We start from the raw sequence: 24,323 nt of genomic DNA, 5'->3' as shown, positions 1-24,323 counted from the left end.
ATGTTAGTATCAGAAGTGGAAGGCTGCAGAACATTTCCGTACGAATGAGCGACAAACTTACTGCATGTTTCCGCATTCTGCCAGTGCCTTAAGCGCAGCATTCTACGCCATGCTTGGACACGGATGACCGTGAGTCCTTCATTGCTGTATCACCTTCTACGTGACTTTACCGAAAGAACCAAGAAGAAGAGGCTCAACCCTGCTTAGCATCTGAGATCTGATGAGATTGGGCACGTTTTCGGTGATATGGTCATATTCTCCGATGCACTAGCATTCTGTATTTTATTCTATATAAACCTAATTTAAGCTTTTCTTGCAACTTTAATGCACTGCATGGTACATTCCACTGATTTTCAAGTGTCACCATTTTTTGCATTCCTGTCAACAATCTTGTTGAGATTTGTTGTTCGTCTCAGATGCTAGATTTGAATTCAGATACGAGGCTGGAAAGTCAGGTTCTATTTGCACAGCGAAGGCTTATCGGGAGCGTTTGTGAGATCTCATGTTGTAGATGCTGGAAATTAAGCGTTATCCAGTCCCTGTTTTGACACTCACAACAAATTGCGAGATGTTCACTACCTCGCCTGGTATACAGAAGGTCTTGGGGTTCGATCCAGACCCTGACGCCTGCTGTATATTTTTAGTTTGCATTCTATCTTCTTGTGATCATGTGGATTTTTCTCCGGATCCTATTTTTTCCTCCACATTTAGAAACATGCATTTAGAGTATTTGCTGATATAAATGTCCACATGATAAGCCATTTTTGAGCTATTATTTGTGGTCAGATTGCTTCTGAAAAAAAGCTATATAGCTAAGTCGCCCTTACCTGGTAAAATTAAAAATAGTTGAGTTTTTATTTTTTAATCCTGTGTGCGTCCATGCTTTTCGTTTTGTATGTATGTTGAACTTATTTAACACTGTACGTAGCCAACCGTGCTAATCGGATGTGCGGGGAAGGACAAATCTCAGTGGGCTTTACCTGATAATTTGAGCCCATATCGTCTGTGGCTAGATCCCATCCATGGCATTGGTGTCTCTGTGGCATAGCTTTAGTTGGCCCAACTTTGCAAATGGCAATTGGTGAAGTGAAAACTGGGTAAGGTTTTACCATTGCGCGTGACACGATGAACGTGAAATTACAAGGTCCATGAACAAGTTTATTAAATGCAATTACATTTTCGTACATTAAAAATGAATCCCAATTAATGGGTCAATATCGCTCAATTATCCTGCAGAGGAACTGGCCTTTGGCATAGAAATGTGGAGTTTGCACCACTGGTGAAGGAACGAAGTTTGGGATGTAAAGATGCATAGTTTTATTGATTAAATCGTTTGGCTCAGGATACCTGTATATAATTGGTTATGTAAGAACTGGTGGTCTTCAATTCGTTTATGTTGTATATGCGAGGGTCATGGCACCCTCGATATCCGCTAGAGACCACTACATTCAGCGCAGTATATTCTTCAACCAAATCGTAACCCTGAGTCTTGGTAATTCTCTGAATCACAATGGGGGGCGGAGAGGGGGGTGCATTATCAACATTGCTTCATTGAGCATGGGGGACACTTAAATATCAGTTCACTCTATTGTGTGTCTAATGGCATCTGGCCCCAGTCCAGGGAAAATTGGAAATCAGACATTTAACTCGTCCGTATGACCTATACCATTTTAAACAAATTAATATCTCAATTATAAATGTCCGTCAGCCGCATTTGTGTTTGGCCAGTACTGTCAAACATTTCAGTTATCCTATCAGCCAGTCACGTATTTTATTATTTTTACACTGTGCCGTTGGAAATCAATTTAATGGAGCATGTGGATATTTTGTATCAAAATAAAACCTGATATTTTTTTTCTTCTCAAATTAAACATACATTTAATGAGCCTGACATTGCATGGTGTCTTGCCAAATGTGTTGAAGTGGGCATATATATATTTTTTAAATCATAATTAAAATGAAACGAGTTTGACTGGCTGCACCCTAGCTCCCCTGGGAACCAGCAGCACCTGTGCGTAGGCTGGAGACGATAGCCAAGGAAATAAAATGAAAATCAATACCCAGAAACCCACTTTGCACTCTGCCGAGTGTGCAAGAGAATCGTTGTACAGAGGCGAGGCTGCCGAGCACCATCGCACGTGATCTTTCACGGCTACGTCAACGTGGAACGTTGGGGAATAGATAAAATAAACATTTCATATTTGTTGTGCAGACGGTGTACAGATTGCAAGCAGTGTTTGTGTTCTGTTTTTTTACGAGTTAAAGGCGCAGCCACGCGATTGCTCGCTCGCGCTATTGCTAGCGGGCGAGAGAGGCTTTTCACCTGAGGGAACGCTCATGAACCCCATTGGAGGTTTTTTGCTTGATCATTGGAATGCTGGCCCATTGTCTTGGACGAGGTGGAAGTACCCACACAGTCTTCTCAACCACACGTGACCAGTCCATCGACTAACTTCTGGGTGGAAAACAGGTGCTGGGGGATTTCAATCAAACGTGCACATTTTGCAATAGAATATGATTTTGCAGTGATTTCAAATTAACATGTTAATATTCTTCATTGGCCTCTTGCTCCTTAAGCGGTTATGATTTATAATGCGACACGCGTAAATGAGTGTGTCGTCATCTCCTGGTGCACGTGGCGTTTTGTTGGTGCGTAAACGTGTACCGATGTGCTCGTTGGTATCGGTGGATTCATTGATCAATTTCGTGCCTCATTTGTCAAGCAGTCAATGAAAGGCTAAGTTATAAACCGCGTGAGAGCAATTTAGCTTCATAAAATACCTTCTCTGCAAAGGAAACCAAAACAAAACCAACAATCCAGAAGTTCAATCAAAACGTAAAAATGAGCAATGTTTACAAATGCAGATATACATAGCTAAATGATTTGAATTTCAGTCGACGTAATCGTTATATACAGTCATTAGGTGAGCCTATTATTTATAAATCATTTCGTGATACTTCGTTGGCAGTGGTGCACTAATAACAACAACAAACTCAACAGATTAATTATTCAATAACACCATGTGGCCTTAAAAATAATATATGTATAGAAAGAAATGTTTTGGGCACAGGTGTGTTTTGTTCATGGCGGTTAAATACCTTATTTGTTACGCAATAACTGTCTAAATATGACATGAATAAAATATACTTAAATATAAAAAGGCCAGAGAGGTGATTTCCCCATATGTCACCTTTTATACATCATTGATGAATGTTGCAATTTTTAAAGTTAAAAAATTTATATTAATTACTAGCAGAAGTACCCGGCGTTGCCCGGGTGAAAAATATATTTCTTAATAACCTTACATATATACACAGATGGGCTGCTACCCCTTCCCCCCCCCCACCCCCCCCCAGCCACGATCTCCTCGGCCGCTGTGCAGTAATATGTACGGCCTATAGTGTGGTGGGGTGTCGAGGGCTAGTACCGTGCAGAGCCTCCGGCCTCGCCTAAATTGCCCATTCGGCTGAGGCTGGGTACTGGGGCCGTTACCCCCCTCCCCCCCCGCGCTACAATAATACTGTCTAATCGCTATAATTGTATTATCTACCGACCCTATAATAGTAATTGCACACATTGGGGTGGGGGGGGAGTGAAGAGGACGTGAAACTTTGATGAATTTACCTCAGAGTCGCGTGTTAATGCGTGAGCATATTTTTAACGGGAATTAAAAATGGCGTCCACCCCGCAGCGAATGCGTCGCTACCCGTTGCCAGGGGCAACCGCCGTGGAAAACCAAACGGACCAATCGTGTCTCGCAAATCCCTCACATTTCGTCCAATGAAACTGCGTATGGTCCGGCGACACACAGACACACACACAGACAGACAGACAGACGGACAGACAGACAGACAGATTTGCGATTTTATATATATAGATAGGTATGTCAATTTCGAATGTCAGTTGAGAACGTGGTTTAACCAAAGCTGACTGCCTAGAATTGAACCCAGGAATTTTGCGAGTGCAGGTTGAATGTTCGGAACATTGATCGGTCACCTTGTCGAATGTGTAATTCTGGGAAAGATGTCTTAAGTATTCTTGTGAAATCAAAACAAGTTTCGGTAAAAATCACGGATCATGTCTTAGTTCTCAGCAGGAATTAATTGGCAATATGGAAGCTGCCGCTTTTGCTGTCGAGGTAAGATGCATTTGTCTCTGTGCATATTGTTCATTTTGCCCAATTTTCGGGCAGTCCTTGGGTGAATGTGGCAAATCTTCAAGAGGAAAAGTCTCGAATAGGAACAAAACTTTATACCAAAGTTGTGTTCCTATCGGGGCATATTTACCAGAATTGTAGTGCCCCCTCTTGCTTGATACACAAGGACAGACAGCTTGTTAAAGTATTTTTTTTTAAACCCCTTGCTCTGTGAATTACCCCTGCTGATTATTGCAAGCTCGGTCCTTATTCTGAGCTGAAGACATTTGAGATGTGTGTGTGACTGGCCAAAGTATTGTGACTGTCGGCAAGAGGAGTCGGCGGTCATTACACAACCTCAGTTCATTAGGAGGAAATTGGAATCGCAAAGTCGTGCCGTAATGCAATGAGGTGGGAGTGCGATGTGGTGCGGCGACGCATTAGGAATTTTAACGAGAAGGCTCGAAATGTGTGCACGGGGGATGGTGGGGGTGGGGTCACATTGGGTCATCGAGTCCATTCCACTCACACACACACAGCAAAACTGCATTTAAGGGTGAATTTTATTGAAACATTTGTGATATAACAATCGCAGCCTTTTTCTTGTAGTACACTTCAATCCGTTGCTGGATGAAGGGCGTCTGTGCCGTCTCAGTCCAGGGGTCGTTTGACCATACTTCACACTGGACTGGCGCCATTTCAGATATCCTCCGCTAAAATTGTCCGAGGAGGCTGGGAATCACAATTGGGTTGCGCTAACTACTACCTGCGCCATCACTCCATCACCCCCTTAATCTAAAAGTTTCTCCAAAGCTCAATTCAGCTTTGGAGTGGTGCTCATCTCTGTTGGTGGCTCTGAGCCAGTGGTGATAATTAAACTTTCCCATGGCAGGGGCCATTTTCTCCACACGTTAACGACCGTTCTCACAAAGTTACGATGGGCTGACTCGGCTACATGCGAAGAGTCGAACTGTCCCTCCCGCACCTCCGATTAGCACGGTTGGCTACGTACAGTGCAAAAGAAGTTCAACATACATACGGGAGTGGGCTCAGCTTCACTTACTCGATGCTCCTTTTGGAAATAAGAGCATGGCACAGCCTTCCCCTGCGAACAGAATAATTGTATGTCATTAAAACCAGTTTTTGTTGCATCTTTTCTATTGTGTTTCCAACACAGCTTTTTCTTCAACCAACAAGTAGATGGGACGATGTTGACGACGATAAGTGACAGTTAATAACTACGGTCATTTTTTTTTGTGTTCCAGTCAGAATAATGTCGAGTACTGTGTCAGACTGCTTCGTCAACTTTTCGTGCTGTCAATCCTGGTTAAGTGGAACCAACCGTTGAGCAAGAAAAGTTTACTGCTCACAGTGGAGAGAGACCGTACAAGTGTTGTAGTGTAAATCTGCATAGCAGTGAATGGGCATCCAACAACATGGCAATAAAACAGATGTGAAGATGTTTAAGCACCAAATAGATACATTTTGTAGGGCATGCGCATCTTTCATTTGTTCTTGATCATCACGTTGTCTCACGATGCTGTGGGGCGCAAGGGGTGAACACCAAGACTTGACAACCGGTGGGGAGAGTGCGACGTTTACGTTTGATGAGAAGCCACGTGTGTGTTGAAATAGATGCTTGTGAATAGCGCTTGCCCCAACAGTTTGTTAAGGCTATAGGGGAATGTTTGTCTGTGTTGAAAATATCAAAGCAATAGACCACCATGACCCTGCATCTTTTTAATAACCCACAAACCTGTCAATATATTTTAAATCATATAGACACAAACAAATGATGTCAAACCAGGGCGACACTGGTTATATGACCTTAGCCGTTATGGGTAAATGCAAATAGCAGTAGAATTCTGTACTTTTGTCTTCACGTATGAACACAAATATTTATAGTCAATCGTCCCATTGGCTTTTGGAGACCAATATGATTGAGCAGGATTTTGTTTAAGCAAGTGAACCCTGGACTGACTTTGGATCTTCTCAACAGTGTTCGTGTACTTGTCCACGCTTTTGATTTGAGGCTGTTTAGGTAGCCTAACCGCCATCGCGTTTGCCATTGGTAGAATTATAATTTTATGTCCCTCTACAGCTGCCTGCAATTCTGCCTGTGCAATAAGTGCACTGTGCTTTAGTATAGACAAAAATATGCAGATAGTCTTTCGCAAGACTTCAACCATTGTTTGACAGTATCGGATCACATTTTCTCATTTAGATGCAGATTCAAAAACTTAATGAAAAAAATCATAAAATGAATATGTACGCTCCCCTTTATTCTCATGTGGGAATGGAAACACTTTGAGTGACCACACCTCACCAGACCTCTTGCTAGACAGACACTCTCAGTGGGCCCTCTCTCTCTCTCCCGTGGTTGAATATGGAGCGTTGACCCGTGACGTATTTAAGCTTGCTTGTTGCGCATGTGTACGTGTTCAGAGATGGGCGCCGTTGGTCTCTGGCTTCCCTGCCCTCCTCGGGGTATGGCACCACCACCCCTAGCTCGGCTGTTTCGGTACGTACTGCACCACACTGCACCGCACTGCCCCGCACTGCCCCGCACGCAGCACGGCATTGAACTGCACTATGCTTGTATGTATGTTTATTTAACTTCGTTCGCACCATACGTAGCCAACCATGCTAATAGCAGATGCTAATCGGAGGTATGCCCTGGCTTGCACGTGTTTAGCGTGACACTTTATTACGCTCAGACTAATTGTCTTGTCTTGACCAGCACGAATTGGTGCTGAACCCTGTGCAGTATTATTGGCCTAACATTACGAAGAAATAGTGTGTACCTCTGCGTGGCGAGCAGTGGCATAGCCGTTAGCCACTGCACTGTGAATCCAGCCACAGAGGGTCGTTAGCGCCATCGTCGTTTCTTATGCCATGCTGGACATTACCCACGTAACAATTCACTTGCCTTACGGTACAAAGAATATTCACAATTCGCCAGTGGTGATTCTGTTCAAAAATGCATATTGATTTTGCCCCTGTGGTACAAGTTGAATCCACAATGCCTGTAGGGTTTAAAAAATTGGACCTTTTTGCCAGTATCAAAGTATAAAAAATAAGAATAGGTTTTACTCTTTCTTGCAATAAACCAGGTTTTAAGATGCCTGTAGGGTTTCTTTCCATGGACCAAAATATATGAATTGAAGATAAACTCTTCTTTCATGCGTACGTCATTGCATATGTCCTGAACAAAAATAATACGTTTTTAATCAATAATTTTATGGATTTTTAGGCGTGGCCTTAATGGGTTCCTGCACATACCACTCAGCCTCCAAAAAGTCTGCCATGCTGAAGGGGAGGCCGATCTGTTTGTCGATGTGTGTGTGTAATGTAGTTGTGCTTCTAAAAATATGTACACATGTAAGATGTTGTGTAAAAAATATATAGTTTATATGTACATTGGGTCAGTAGTTAAGCGTGCCACTGAATTTTGAACTTGTCATTGCCTGATATTAAAGGTCTCAGAATATTTGGCAGAATTTACATCCAAATGCATTTTTTCACGTTGTAGCATGAGGCTTCCAGTTGTTAACTTCGAATGGGCAGTTTTTTTTTTTATCAGAAAACCAGTTTGGAAAATGTGTATTAGAATATTTCCTTGTTATTCAATCGCATTTCGAACTCTACACAACTGCATCAAGAGAGAAAGAAATCAAGTGATTGGATAAAGTGATGAGAGACAATGTGATGTGAGAAAGTGACATAAAGTAATGAGATAAAGTGATGAGAGAGAAATGTTATTTATTTAGGGTAATTCATTATCATTATTCGCGAAATTTGCTATTCACGAGCATCTCCGGAACGTATCCCTCACGAATAAAAAGGGAATCCTGTATGATTATTTAGGCATAAATTGCAGCAAGGGAGCGATCACTTTACTGGCTGCTCGTGCTCACGACATCTCCATCAATTGCCGAGAGAGACAGAAAGAAAGAGAGCTTTCATTGGTGCAGTTTTAATCATAAGTAGATGCTCCATCCTAATTAGAATTAAACTCAACACATTCATCAACAATTCCCAAAAGAGAGAGAGAGAGAGAGCTTTCATTGGTTAAGTTTTTTATCGTCAGTAGACGCTCCATCCTAATTAGAATTAAACTCAACACATTATTCAACAACACTGCCTTATAAAAGAGAGCGAGAGTATATAGTCGGCGAAGTTTCAGGCAATGGCTCTTCACAGCACACAGCCTGTGAAGAAGGGATTTTGGGCAATACATTGCCTATTATATACTCTTTATTTATTAAGGCAGTATTGTAAAAAAACTATTTAATGTTTTTTTACTATGTGCTTGTGTGCTACTGCCATTGGTAGCAGCAGCATCACTAGATAATCTTCTGAATTAGTTTGCTCTTCATTATCTCGCATCCAACTTCCCAGCTGCAACACATCAATTAGCTGGGCAACTTACTACTGTTACCTCTTTGACTTTGTCTGCATCTCAATCGACCCTATAACTGCATAGCCTACTGCATTGAAATGTGCCTGAATGTTGGAGAGTAAATACATAACTAAATTGCCCGGTAATGGGGGCTGCTTAATCGCTTGAAGGAAATATCATTCAACCAATTAACCGTGGGATTTCTGAATCTTGAGTATTCCGTTTACATTTATTCAAACAATAGAGCTGTTGACCTCTTTGGACTTAGCTGAATGTCATCATCAGTGGTTTGTTGCCCTTTCAACGCATAGTTTTAGTTGTGCCCACTTGGAAATCAACTCCAAGATCCTAATCGTTTCAGAAGTAGCCATTTGAAATTATGCGAGTAAAAAGCGTTTTACAAAAGTGGTTAATCCTAACTGCCAGCAGAGTGTGTGTGTGCACAGACGCATAGTCATGTACAGTTGTGCACAAATGAGCAGGCGGTTAACAGTTATTGCTTAAGACTGGAAGACAGTTGTGCCCTTTTCAGCTGATGCCCTTTAATAAGGGCCCTTTGTTTATATGTGGTGCCTAAGCCAAATTTACAATGACCATATTAGGATTCTATGGAAAGTCGTAGGGGTCAACCAAGGGAAGTATTCAGGGCAGTAGGAGAAACATCCCAAGCCGGCCTGCATGGATGCTTTCTTTCTTTTCTTTTTTATGCAGCACTCATCAGAGGGAACGTTCTTCCAGATGCAGGTACAGCCCAATGTTCTGAGGCTTTAACGCTTTAATGGCTAGCTGTGGGTGCTTCAGGGACGTGCTTAGCATCTCATGTTGACTCCACGCTCGGGCCTGCCCTTAACAGCCAGGAAGGTTATAGGTCACACAGCGGTTTCATGTTACCACTCTCAGCAGGAGCTTCTACTGAATGAGTGGTCATGTGTCGTGCATGTGTGTGTATGTGAGAGAGTTTGTGATTGTGTGTGTGTGTGCGCGCATGTGAGAGAGTAGGTCTGTTAGAGAGTGTCTGTGTCATTTTGTCTTCCCTGGGGCCGGCTTGAGACAGTTGTTTTTCACTCTCAACTCTGGCATCAATGGTTAAGGATTGTGCCAATGGGTACATGGGGGGCAGTGCAGTGGTTGTGGTGCACGTGTTCAGACAATCGCTCGTCGCTTTCGACATCGTTCGCTACTCACGTGAGCCATGGCCGGGAATCAAACTGGGGTGCCGAGTTCATCGTCCAGTGCGCTAACCGCTGCTCCATCGATCCAACCGAGCCCATCCTGACCATCATTAAGTTATCACATGAAAAAGCATTTATGAGTGGACACTATTCAAAGACTTGCATTATCCTGGGCGGCGGGGGGCAGCATTGCTGACAGGGGGCAGCGGTGGGGGGGGGGGGGGTGCAGCGGGTGCGAAGTTTCGGGTGAGGGCGGCTCCTCGGGGCAGCCCCCTGACGGTGTCTCGTGTTCACCCACACGCAGTCCTCGTGCTCGTCACAGGAGCGTCTCCACCAGCTCCCGGCGGCGCCCACTGCCGACGAGCTGCACTTCCTCTCGCGCCACTTCTGCAGCACGGAGCACCTGGCCGACGATGACGGAGGAGGGGGAGGAGGCGGAGGTGGAGGGGGAGGTGGAGGTGGAGGCGGCGGTGGCGGCAGCTGCGTTAGCAGCGTCGGCAGTGGCGGACGACGCTCGCCTGCGCTCCGCCCCCGCTCACGCAGCCTCAGGTGCCCGGGATCGTTCCGTCCGTACACTCGCCACTCCGTCCGTCTGTATGCCCGTGTGTTCGTCCATCCGTCTCTCTGGCCCATTGCTTAGAATCGGAATATTGATCAGAATTTGTATTTACACTGGAGGAGGAATCTGATAAACTACGAAGCTCTTTTTCACAGATGTCCAGGAGGGGTGGCTCCCACAGCTCCAGCTCGTGCCCCACCTCTGCCCCATCTCCAGTTTTCATGGTCACCTCTTCTTGTCTCACGCATCCTTTATTATTTGTTTATTTCACAATAATTTTCTGATTGTGCTGTTACTACCTTGTCATGAGGCGGTAAAATCCATTCGGGGATATGCTAGCAAGCAGGGCATCTATCCTGTGCTATAAAGGCAATATCAGAGCTACTACTGATCGCAGAAAAATTTCCAAGATTCCATAGTTTTGGCTCTTACATAATGTAGGTGGTGTACTTTTGCACATCCGACTGTAAAGATGTTCATCGGCTGACGATCAAACAACAGGCTTTGTCCTCAAGAGCTGCAGGATTCTGAATTACGTGAAAACACAAATGCACTACCAGTTGTATTCTGTGCAGCCAGGCTAACCTGGGCGCCCGCGTGCGTCTATTTTTGGTGAACTTATAAATATCTAATTACGATTTCAATATAACACGATCTACCCTGACCGATACACTATTTGTGCGGCGATGAATAAAGGATTTAATCAATGCCAATAACCCTCCAAATGTTTTGCAGCACGAGTGTGTGCATCAAAAGCCGTGGTGTCCATATTCCGCCACCACCATTGTGTGCCGAGTGCTTTTTAGCTGAAACAAGGGGCCGGCTTTTGTGGATGCCAGAAATAAACCTCGCAAAGACAAGAGTGCTATTTCCCAAGCATCAACTTAATGCTGAGGGTGGAGTTGGTGGGTGAAGGAAGGATTGGGCGGTAGCGCACGCACACAATGTACCGTCCGCAACGTCCACTTAACATGAAGATAAGGTTGACCACACGGCCATGGTGAGGTCATTAAAATCTCCCCTCTGTGTTGCCTTCCCCCGAGAACTTGGGACTTCCCTTCGCTACGTATTTCGGGTTGTACCACACGTCGTTCGGCACGACAGCCGACTTTTCCGTTCCACATGCTGGGAAGCACGATTCTGTTGACGTCGAGCAACACAATGGACATCGTGTCGAACGGCAAGCGGTTCAACCCGGAAATACGTGGCAGAACTTTACAATGCAACCGCCAAGACCTTACGTGGTGGTGTAACTGAGTTCTGTGCAACAGAAGCATGGGTACACAGGGTTGTTTTCAGTGACCAATAAAACAAAGTTATTTTTTGGGTCTTTCGGTAAAGCCACGTAGATGGAAAAATAATAATCACTGTAGCATTGGATTGTGCACTCGAGGATTGGCTTGCGATTTAAAATTGGATGCATTTGGTCTTCTTGGAAATAATGGAGCCTTGATTAAATGTGAAAATGCTGTGCAGTCAAATTCAGTGCAAAGTAACCAAAATCATTGTAAAAACAAAACAAGCCACGATATTTAAGCAGCTATATATTTGTAATGAATACATGAAATGAAGACTTGCAGGGTGGCTGGGAATATGCAGATGAGAGACACAATTGTATTAACAATTTGCATATACTGCATTAGATGATGAAGCCTTTATTCTTGCATATTGCCAAATGCTAAAATAGAATGTTCCAATTAAATATATATATAATCCCCAGTGGTAAATTGGGCAAATGAAAGAGGTTTTCCCATCTATAGGGAAGCACATTCTGGTGAAAATATACAAGAGCGACTAACATTCAAGTAATAGCCTCTTGAGTGTGAAAGGGCAGGCTGTAGAGAAGGAGGCTGTTGTGATGACGGTGGCGGTGGTGGTAATGATGGTTATGCTGTTTTGTTTATTATTCAGCCCTGGGCGTTCCCCATCTGTGTACGACAATGAGATCGTGATGATGAACCACGTCTACAAGGAAAGGTTCCCAAAGGTAACACGCTCCTCCGCTCAGACAATGCACTACGGTTTCACAGATGTCTGCTGGACATTTGTGAAAAGCTTCGTAGATCATCGTATTTCTCCAGGATGAATAAAGATTTCGACTGACAGGTGGAAGTGACTTGTGCACCTGCGCAGGTTCTCGCGGTTGTGCTGTATAACTCTCAGGATGTAGCGCGCGTTATTCGGCACAATGCTGAATGTTTTGCTCTGCCCATCGAGAGTTTCTTCAGGAAATCAATGAAAGAAACTCCCAGCGCCTGGGTCGAAACGTTGGGACATCGTGCAGAACAACATGCGGTACAACCCCAACACACATCGGAGAGCTAAACAAGTGACTTGTTGTTGGTCATGAGATGCCACAGATGGACTATGATTGCCACTTCTTCCACAATCATTGCTCTTAAACGATATATTTATTTTACCAGGTAAGATCCACTGAGCTATATAGCTATTTTTCAGAAGCGACTTGACCACAAATTTTTCTCAACGAAGTGGTTTATCATCTGGAAATTTATAGCAGCCAAATAATCTAAGCGCATGTTTCTAAATGTGGAGGGAAACACCGGGGACAAGGAGAAAAATCCACGCGACCACGGGGAGAGATAGACACGCAAACTCCAGATATACAGGTGTCAGGGTCGGGATCGAACCCATGACCTCCTGTATACTATTATGTGTGTCGCAAGCTGACCGACATTAGTTTTGAGCTTGCAAAACAATCACAATGGAGTTTTTTGAATCGCACCATGTTCACAAATTAATTGTGTGTAGCAATTTACGACATCCTCGGGCTTGGCAGCTGGCAGCATTAACTGGCAAATGCCATCACACCGGCACACAATCGCCTTCTTTAACAGCAATGGCAGGCGGCACGGTGCGGTAAATTATCCGCGCACCATATTGTGCAGCTGTGATGGAATAACATCATACCCACACAAGCTGGCGACCACGGGGGCTGTCTCGCCGACGGGGTTGCCTGTGCAATGCGTTGCCTTACCCCGTTTATCTCACCTGTTGTGGTGAACACAGCACCGGGCCGTAGATTTTATTTAAAGCTCGCGAACCCAAAGCACCGACCTCAGGGTGGACTTTACGGGACACCGTCGCATTCGTCTTCATCAGAGTGAAACCACACACGCGTAAGAGTCGGGAGCACAGGGGAGCTACGCAGTTTAGAGTGAGCATGTTTCGTCATCCCTCCTGCAGTGTGTCTCTAAATCCGCAAGACAAAATGAGTTTGGCTCTAAACAAACAAAAGCAATATCCCCCCCCCCCCAATAGGGCACGAGCGCACATTTGTTAAGGTCAGACCAGCGTACAAGGCAGTGGTGTAGCCAATGCTGGTGTTACATACCATGCCAGACACTCATTTAAGGCTGAGTCAACCTAGGGAAAGCTCAAGACGAGTGCAGATACTGCTTTCCACTGATTTTATTCCTGACTGGGAATTGAACTAAGGTCACTGGATTTGGGTTTGTAGCGCAGTGCGCTAACTACTAGACAACCGCTGCCCACACATTGAAACGCACACGCACGTACAAGCGCGCACACACCAGAACATGCACACGTACACATACGAGCACATGTGCCCATATCTAAAGGACATCACTTTTGCTTAAGATTTAATCTCGAAGCTGACCTACATGTGCGAAGTGAGGGGGGGGGAAAGGAACGTGTTTTTTAATGACATCATCTTTCACCTACATCACCTCTGACAACAATGCACACACATTTGTTGAAGCTTGTGCGTGCATAGTCATGGATTACAACCTGAATGCATGAATAAAAAAGTGATTATTTAGCCTGGATAGACTGCTGGAGAAATTTGCATTTGTGCAATCCAATTCCTGCCAGCAAGTACAGAATTAGGGTGGTTGTGTGCTCAGCACCATGTGTACACAACAACATACGCCATTCACCACGACGTGTCGGTGACGTCACCATTATGCTTGTGCCAGGCTAAGTGCACATTGAGGCCACGTGAAGTGTCCAAGGCTCGCTGGCAGGAGGTCATGGGACAGTCCCAGTGCCATGGGTTAACTGACTGAGATGACTAGCAAATGCACCACCTGTACTCCCTGCTGTGCTAACTTGCTTCATTTTAGTCGCCTGGCACTCCGCTCGTTGTTGTGAGCGTCGCTCCTCTGCCCTCCACTGTTGTTGGAAGGTGACTGCCTTCAACTGCCCAGTAGTGTCCTTCCTCCATAGAGGCCGATCTTGACACCACTGGTACTAGGCTCTCGCAAGTCCACTCAGCTCCATATCCTCCTGTACCATATCAGCCCATCTCCATGTGTACAAACACACACATAAGCATGCTTCAGCTTAAGTGCAGTAGCCAGGACAGTATTGAATATTTGCACTGCTCAGCAACCCACATAATTAGCAAGTTTATTGTTATATAAAAAAAAAAAATTTGTTGCCAGATGTGATTTGGCAGTCGAACACTGTCAGAGTTTATAGAATTCTCCCATCGTGCCCAAGGAATGTGATCTCTAAATTAACTTGCTGTGCAATTCTGCATGTGCTTGCAAAGATATAGATCCCCTGTTTCATTCCAAATGCTGTCAGCCAGAGCATATTAATTCGTGGCAATGACAGTTGCTGTAAAACTACATTGTAATCCTGCCAAATCGCATTCTATTACTGGACATGCAAGACAACAATGGCTATCGGTATCTGCTTTGACCTCGCCTAGACTGACTTAGCCTAAAATATTAAAAACTTGGTTGCAATTTGTCAAAATAGCTAGTCATTCATGGCCACAAATATACACTCAGCAGCCCATCATTTCAGTATTCATGTGAAATTGTTGCCAGGAAATTGAGAGAATAGAATAGCTCTTGAAAATTGTTTTGCGCGATGCGCTAACACAAACACCCGTGGCCAATTGTGCGAGCGCATTCAACGATGACAACAGTGGCTCAGTGCTAGTTGCCTTTTGGGTTTGGTCGGTCGTAGCAGGGCATGGCTCTTTGACCAAAGATGAACAAAGCACAGCCCTAATGAGTCAAGTCCCCTGCGCTGCAGCCTTCATATTAATGCCAAGCCATCTGTTAGCCTATTAGCGCACTCCACGACTGCTGCTCAAGCACCGCCAGAAGTATGGTTTTAAAATATAAATCAAAATTTCAAGGTCACCAGGGAGGTGCACTGATGATGATGACGCCTGGGAGCAGGACCCAGCGTAGCTAATTTCCTCCATTCCAGAAAATTTTAAATAAGAAAGTAATTATTTTATCAAAGTGAATTCTTGTTGCTATGCTTGCATTCAAACTGTGCATGTTAAGAATGGTTGATCAACGATTTATGAAATTTGTGCAAATTGTTTATAAAATGTACCTTCATCAAAATGGAACAAATGAGATAGTATAATAAGCAAGACAACATTCGGTACAGAGTGCAAAATAAACATCATGAAGGAGATAGAATAATCGATTCTTCAATTAAATTATGACCGATAATCGTGATAATTGATTGACACGCTGGCGAGGGGTAGTAAGCTAATTGTTTAAGGCTTTACTCTGTGTGCCAAGCGTAGAGAATGTGGTGGTCTCAGCCTGCCCACCAAAAAGAATACAAGGTGAATGTCTATGGTTGTTTTGGAAGTCATTCCTCATGGTATGTGGGAGCGGTGACGGTAGCGGTCTGTGCCTTGCCATACAATCTCAGTGACTCGAGTCCATACACAACCCCAATAGAGTTTCATGCCAGAACTTGCCAACGTCTTTCCATTGCTTCACTCAGCCCACTGAGCCTCATCATCGATAATATGAGAATAAAGGTGGCCAGGTGTCAGCGGTGCTTGCCACACCACCCCTTCATGTGTTGTGCTGGCCTTCATGGGTGTACACTTCTATTGCTTGTCCTAAAAGAATAAATAGGGGATCTCTAATCTGTATTTAAAAATGTACTTTTATCCAAATGGAATTAATGAGTTAGAACAAGCAAGACAACGGTGGTGAGATGGCAACGGTGGTGCCACGGTGGAAAGATGTTAACTACCTTGCCTGGTGAACAGGAGGTCGTGGGTTCAATCCTGACCCTGACGCCTGCTGCTGCTGTATATTTGAAGTTTGCATCTTCTTCCCATGTTCGTTTGCATTTTTCTCCGGGTCCTGCTGTTTTTTTTCCACATTTAGAATCAGCATGCGTTTCGAGTATTTGGCTGCTTTAAATTTCAGCAAGATAAGCTACTATGTTGAGCTATAATTTGTGGCCAGGTCACTTCTCAAAAAGAGCAAAAAAGCTCAGTGGGCCTTACCTGGTAAAAAAAATATTACTTAGCGTTTATAGTTTTTTTTATTCCTAATTCTGTTCTACTACAATTTTTGAATACATCGTTTATGTTACTGTGCGCCTGTGTCTGTCTGCGTGTCTCTTTGCACGTGTCTCTTTGTGCATACTCGTTTGTGCGCAAGTCTGCGTGTGTTGTCCCGTGTCTGCCGATCCGTGGCCCATGTCTGTGTGTGCGCCTAAATCTGTGTTCCTGTGTTCCTTTGTGTGTCTGCTGATCAGTGGCTTGTGTCCGTGCTCCCTTGATCGCGTATTCGTATTGTCCATGTGGCTGCGTCTACACGTGTGTATGTGTGCCTGCGTGTCTACGTGCACACGATAGCATGCGCTCACCCCCCCCCTCTCTCATCAGGCCACAGCGCAGATGGAGGAGCGCCTACAGGTGCTGGTGGCAGTGAACGACCCTGAGGACACACTACCGCTCGCGGACGGCGTGCTCAGCTTCATCCACCACCAGCTCATCGAGCTGGCGCGTGACTGCCTCGCCAAGTCGCGCACCGGACAGATCACGTCGCGCTACTTCTACGAGCTGCAGGAGAACCTGGAGAAGCTGCTTAATGACGTGAGTGGCTCGTCGCGGTGGCGGCTTGCTGGGCCATCGCACGTGATGTACGGCGCAGAGGGTCGAGAACATTGGCGAGGTGCGGTGGCATTAACGAATTTGACCTTGATGCCATCACAAGTTTTGATACTGCGCATGCAGCACCCGTGGTGCTGCATGCGCAGTATCAAAACACATAAATAACTTTCTGTACGCAGAAATGCGCGCGCATAAACTGCCCACTCACAAAGTAGCTTTATACACAACACCACAAACACTCGTACGTTTATGTACGTGCAGCATTGCTTACGCAGTAATGGATACACACATGGGCTACACACTTACAGTGTTTCCTGTATGCACAGGACGAAATGCACATGTTCACACATACAGTGATACCCTGCACTCACCGCATGTATAGGACAAATTTGGCCTAATTTTGAATACTGTTTACATCTCTTAGGTGTATGTGGCAACTCTACTCCTTGTGCTTGATGACATTCAATGCGAGCAGTCAGGCTCATAGATGATCCAGCACCCACTGATTTGCTCCAGTCACACCCATCGGTGGTCAGTCGACTCCTTGTCACTTTTCTATCGCTACTACCATGGCGTATTTTTCTGCGAAATTAGCTCATTGTTTTGTCCACCCATATTGAGGATTTGGTTTAATCTCTTCTATACTGTGGTCAAACCACCTTATTGCAGGTCACAACACTCTGATTTGTACTTCTTTCCTTTGGAATTCCCTTCTATCGTCTATTTTCCCAAGCTCGTATAGCCTTTCTGAATTAAAGTAATGTGTTATCTATTATCTATTACAACTGTGATTGTTCCGTTGAATTTTTGGGCCTTTTGGAACTATGCTCAGCAGTTTCAGTTTCATTTATTAGGGTTTACCCTGTGAGTCATTCGGCTCTTGATTTGGGTTCAACCGCAACAAACAATAAAATTACAAGATACACCTAAAATTCATTGTACACAAATCTAAACATCACATACGTAAACAATAAAATCCTACAGAAAAAGCACAACCCGTCCATGCTGCGTACTAAAAGTGCAAAAAATTCCATTTCTATGTTTGATCCCAATAACAATCATAAAACAATACAGATAAAAAATTTAAGTATAAATCTATACTAAATTTAAAAAATCAGACCAAACCAAGCCCCTCTAAAACTTACTAAAACAATGCTATATAAACAACGTAACAGTTTTCCCAACAAATGTTGTGTTAAAAAGAAAATGTAGCATTATAACGCTGTGTTCCACCACGCGCATGCAGCACTGCGTCCACCACACAGCGAACGGTGCACCACACCTCATCCACAGCACTGCAGAAGGTGCACCGCACACAGAGCAACAACGGCGAGCATAATACACCACACATGCAAGGTATCACGCGCTGTGCACCGCTGGCACGACCACAGTGCGGTGTGGGCATCGTGTTGACTGCACGCACAGGAGCGCTGTACATGTTCACCACTTACACAGCACACAGCGTCTCTCCCCGCTGCACACACGGCTCCGCACGCTCAGTGTTTATTGCTCTGGCCATAATTCTGACATGCCACACATACTCCTCATCTAGCCAAGTGCTGTTAGCGAGCACCTATTAAGGCCAATGCAGCACACAAATCGGTGTTATGGTCGGCACCCTGGCCAGCAGCCTTTATCTCCGAGCGCTGTTGTCTACACACAGCTGAGTCGACCTAGGGGGAAGCCCAGGACCGACGCGACTGATGTAACTGGTGACGAGTAATCGAGCTGAAGTTGCCGGGTTCATGGCGCAGTGCACTACGCACCACTGCACCACCGTCTCACCATACCTATATGCACACACGTGTAGCGCTGTCATGCATAAACAGTGTACATCACAGATCTGAAACACGGTAGGACCAATACCTCGGCCGTGGCTGATCATTGTTTTAATGCGGTGGGCTCACACGCAATTGATTTCTTTTAAACGTTCAGTATATGGTTACAATTAGGAAAATCTCATTTACAAATAAAGGATTTTGAAAGGATTCTGAAACCTTAAACCCTTACAGTATTTTAACATTGACTTAAAATCATTGAGTAAAATAATAATTGTTACCTATTCATGTGGATCTATCCCAGCCTCAGTAGCCATGGGGGCATGTAGTGGAAAGTGAACAGTTATTGTCAGATGGTGTGACTCACACCTGCCAAAGGAATGTGGAATTTCCACTCCGAGCACAGGGTTATGAAAAGAAGATGAGCATTGACCCTGGCTTGTTTGAGTGGGAAGCCAATGTGATTTGACAGCAGCAGAACTTTAGCTAATTTGTGATTATTTGTCAACCCACTGCTGAATGAAGGCCTCCCCTTGCCTTGTCAGTCATGGGGATTATTTGTCCATACATCTAAGCTAAACAATTTTTTTGTTATTTTACCAAGTAAAGATCACTGAGCTATATAGCTCAATTTCAGAAGCGACCATGCCACAAATGATCGCTCAACAAAGTGCCTTTCTCATCATGTGGAAATGTATAGCAGCCAAATAGCTTAAACTTATGTTTCTAAATGTGGTGGGAAAAACCTGAGGACCCGGAAAAAATATCCACGCGACCGCGGGGAGAACGTGCAAACTCCAAATATACAGAAGGTGTCAGGGTCAGGATCGAGCCCACGATCTCCTGTATCCCAGGCGAGGTAGTTAACATCTCACCACCATGGCACCACTGTTGCCATCTCAGTCATGGGGGTTGTTTGTCCATATTTCACCACGCTGGTCAGTGCGTGTTGGTGAAGGGAGGGGTGGCAGAATCGGCTCAGATATCGTTCGCCACTTATGTTATCTGTGGCCAGGATTCAAACTCGAAATGCCAAGGTTTGTAGGGCAGTTGCTTAACCGCTGCGCCACCGTTCATCCACCATAAATAGGAATGACCATGTGCACCGTCATCAATTTGTAATTGTGCCATTATGCCGATGCATATTGAATACCTATGGGAGCAAAATTTGGTGGCAAATGCACCTGCAAAAACATTTCTATTAAAGACTATGACAATATCATTAGGTGTGTGCGTCATAGCCCAATTAAAAATGTGAATGCAAAAGAGATAATCAATTTTGTGCATTTTACACCTCGTTAAATAATTGATGTTATGAAAATAAAATGTTAATTTTGGAGTTGAAAAAAACATTGTCTGTATTTGGTTTTCAAAGCGAGCAATGAGAGTAAGCGCCCCCCAATTTGTCTTTAATCGTAACAATGAGCAAGTCACATGTTCACGTGGCGGAGAGCGTAATGCACTTCGGAGGGCTCTTGCGTTGCTCATGAGGGGCTTGTGCAGGGGACCTTATTTACTCAACCAAATTGGCTGTCTGACCCCGTTAACATCAATTTGAAGCTAATGTAAGGTTCCATATACGGTGACCACTTGCCGTTGCGAGCGAAATTCCTAATCCCGAGGCTTAAGAACACCGCAGGATGGTATCTCACAATGGAGCGGTCGTCGCTGTTGACCCACACGTGCAGCAAAGAGCACAGCCAGACGTAAATAACAGCCGTAGCAAATCCTTTATTCTCTCGCATGCCGTGTGTGTGTCTCTTTCTCCTTTGCGTGCCCTCGCTCTCTTCGTCTCTCCATCTGTCTTTATGCTGTTAGCTAAAAGAGTCGCCTCCATTTGACGAGAGCTCAGGAGAAAGAGGGGAGGTGAATACATCTTCTTGTGCAGTCGACCTGAGTGTCGGTCGCTACCGGGCAGGGAAAAGAAGCGGACAGCGCCAGATTCCAAATTTGAGAGGCGTCGCGCTCCGTTAGGCGCATCGATTAACGTCCGGAATGAAAGATGCGAGCGCCCGCTCCCTCGTTCGCTCATTCGCTCGCTCACTTGCTCGCTCGCTCCTGCTTCACCGTTAGGATGATCTCATCTCGCGGTGACATCACCGGCGGTGTGCGTTAGGTCACCCGCTTTTTTACATCAACGCATTACGTCTTCTTTTTCCTCCAATGGAACGGCTCGGTCCCATGGCCGCCGTTTCGCGGGTGGGGGGTTCGGGTGGTGGGGTTTCCGCTCCGCCTGTACCTCGAACTCCCCCTATTGCGCACGTGAGACGCGCACCTTGCTACGGCGAGAGCGCCAGTCGGACACCGCCGTCGCCAGGTGCCATGGTGTAGGAGCGAATTTGCACAATGCCGGGTCTCGGGGGCCTGCTCCTCAAGTGCGTCTTCGTGCGCCTAAAGTCGAAACGGCGCCGCGTAGGCTGGAGGAGGCATGTGGGTGAAGTTTGGAACTGGGTACGTAGCGCCGCGCTTTCTCTCCCGTTACGGGGATTAATCAACACCGAAAGTAGAACGAGTCGCAAGGCGAACCGTCTTAATTGTCAAATTTATTCTTCAACAGAATGTCTACATTTTTAAATACAGCAAAGTTTTATTGCGTTCGGTATGCGTGCAATCTGTCAACCTGTGCGCGTGCGGTAATGACTGAAAAATGGGATTTTTATTTGCATTTGACTTTGTGACATTGAATCGTTTAGAACGGTTTTTGTTGAAGTGCTTTTTTTTTTTAGAACCGTGGCTAATCTGTGTATTGTTATCGCTGACACAACTCGGGGATGGTTGCGTTTGTCTGTGCACGTCTGCATGTTTCCATGCATGTATGTGTGTATGTTGAACTTCTTTTGCACCGTACGTAGCCAACTGCTAATCAGAGGTGTCTGTTTATCCATGCCTCAACGTGCTATCATCAAAGTTGGGTTCGATTCCAGGCCATGTACATGTGAAAATCGTTATGCAGATTTTGTCCGGTCCCACACGAGGTCACTGAAGCCTAATCTGAGTACCTCGCGTGCGGTGTACAAGGTATCTACTACAGAGGCAGAGGGGGCGGGCATGCGGGGTGCTGGCTGTGCCACCGCCGCACATGCCACGCTAATCTTACTAGGCGCACGCTCCGATATCTAAAGAGGGAGATTGTTGTGCGCATGTATTTGCAGGCTCAGGATCGCTCTGAGAGCAACGAGGTGGCGTTCATCACGCAGCTTGCCAAGCGTCTGCTCATCGTCATCTCCCGGCCGGCGCGGCTGCTCGAGTGCCTGGTACGGCGACGTTCGCTTCGCCGCGTCTCTACCGACAGCGGCACAATCGCCGGCGCAGACCTTGCACGCACGCACACACGCACGCGCGCACACGGACACACACACAAATGCCTCCGCTACTTGTGACCCTGCTTTCTTTGACCGCTCCTCGAACACGATGCACATTCTCCCTCCGGCCCACAAACAACACCGCCGCTTTAGTGCTCGCAGACCAGAGCGATTAAAGAAAGACAGCACCTTAAAACGGCGCTATTTTTTATTCTAAATGCTTCATTATTATTACTGCATGTGACTCGGGCTGTCCGACATGGATTTGAAGCTTTGTTGATGATAAAATTTTTTTTAACTTTTTGTTAGAAATTGTATTTGGACTTTTCAGTAACATGATCAAAAGACCCAAGCAATACAGCATTGTAAGTTATAAAGCTCAGGGAGGACATGTTTTTCTGTAACTCTTGGCCACAATGCAGCAAAATTGAGGTGGAGCTGAAGAGGTGAGCAAGAGAAGGGGAAAGGAAAAAATTGTAATCGCAGTTCAGCGTGTCACTGTCACACACCAGTAATGTCATTGCGACCTCACTCCTGTGCGATATCAATGCAGTTATATGATTAGAGCACTGCAGTACTCTTCCTGAAAGTCATTTAAAAGTTATTTTTTTTGATCAGAGAAGCTTCATACTTTTGTCGAACAACCTTGAACACACAGTTAAGTATGCCTTATTGACGAGATAATAAATATTTGTTTGTGGGCATCTTTCTGTAATGAAGATGGTGTCTCCCTGCTCGCAGCAGTGTGTGATGAGTTCAGTGTCCACGTTGATCTGCCTGATGAGAGTCCGCTTTGCTCACCGTGATTGCCTAAGGATTTGAAGATTTACTTTAAAATGTTCCGTTCGGTGTGTAGCATGATAGCTTTCCCTTGTAAATGATATACCAAATTTCAGTAAATTACATTTCATAACTTATTTGGTGATGTCCGACCGAAGTTATTAGCTCCAGGAATTTAACTGTGAACTTATAGCAAATTCCCACTCGGCTGTGTATCTGTGCGGTTGCCCAGCACAAGTGTGAAGCTTCATTAATGAGAAGAAAAGCACGGTATAGTTATGTCATTTGGTGGGCCACCTGCTTAAATTCAAATGCTCGGCCGTTTTGCCTGCAGTGCTCGTGGTGAGTTAATGCAGGTCAAATACGCAAAGTAATCCAACGCTGTGGAGGCTTGCGAGGGTTGGTAGATCGCACGTTTCAAATATTTTTTTAAACTTTTTCTTTTATCAGGTAAGGCCCACTGAGCTATCTAGCTCTTTTTCAGAAGCGACCTGGCCACAAATGATAGCCTAACAAAGTGGCTTATTGTGTGGACATTTATAGCAGTCAAATACATGAGACTTCTATGTTGCGAAACTCCCTTCCCTTGAACATCAAGGTGCCATACCCTGGCTTTTCCAGGAGATTTCGATACAGCACAGTGTGGACTAATATCAACTGTCCCTTCCGTATGGGATAGAGTGTTTCCCCCTCGCATGAGTGGGTTTTGTCCGGGTGTTCTGGTTTCTTGCCACATGTAGAAACACTGTTAATTGGCTGGAAACATCTTAAACAAATTGAGAACTGCAGAGCTTGGGCAATTGTTGGTGCTGTATCACCGCCTGTTGGCTGGCCCCCCAATTTGCCTGTGGTTCTTCAGCAATTGTGATGCAATTTTCACGAACGATGCTATAAAAAAACACTACTTAAAGTGACAAAATGATTTTTAAAAATCTTAATTTTTACGGTGTCATTCAATTAATTTGCTGCACCTTTTAAATATGATTTGTTTTACAACAAACATTTCATTGTGTTTATTTAACAAATTGAATGTTGACATTGACCTTGATCAAATCAGATAAACGTAATTGTGTGTTTGCTTTAAAAGTAGAGTTTTCAGTGTGGCCTGTGCTTTCCCCTTGGGGGATTGAGATGTGTATCTCTGGCCAGGCCTGCCTGGGTGCACTCAACACAGGGATAACCCAAACAGCTCTGTAGAAATCCTCGGAAGTGTGCATCGCCTTTGGTATTGTGTCGTATGGTACAGTTGTGAAAGAACCAGCACGTGGTACTGAAATAAGGCAGTTTCAGTCCCCAGTTATAAAAGACACGCTGTCACAC

At 44.9% G+C, this 24,323-nt stretch overlaps 1 protein-coding gene across 1 annotated transcript in view; it reads left to right on the top strand.

Annotated features, from left to right (window-relative positions):
• LOC144941077 (microtubule-associated serine/threonine-protein kinase 2-like) overlaps positions 1–24,323 on the top strand; it is a 288,270-nt gene that overhangs the window by 231,158 nt on the left and 32,789 nt on the right. The window contains exons 8-13 of the mRNA XM_078867518.1: positions 6,582–6,657; positions 10,015–10,127; positions 10,215–10,259; positions 12,181–12,256; positions 16,916–17,125; positions 22,074–22,175. Of these exons, the coding sequence (XP_078723644.1) occupies positions 6,582–6,657; positions 10,015–10,127; positions 10,215–10,259; positions 12,181–12,256; positions 16,916–17,125; positions 22,074–22,175 (622 nt within the window). The remainder of the gene's footprint in view (positions 1–6,581; positions 6,658–10,014; positions 10,128–10,214; positions 10,260–12,180; positions 12,257–16,915; positions 17,126–22,073; positions 22,176–24,323) is intronic.

The sequence above is a fragment of the Lampetra fluviatilis genome, chromosome 24, assembly GCF_964198595.1.
Source record: "Lampetra fluviatilis chromosome 24, kcLamFluv1.1, whole genome shotgun sequence".
NCBI lineage: Eukaryota > Metazoa > Chordata > Hyperoartia > Petromyzontiformes > Petromyzontidae > Lampetra > Lampetra fluviatilis.
This window is presented reverse-complemented; position numbering and strand designations above follow the sequence as displayed.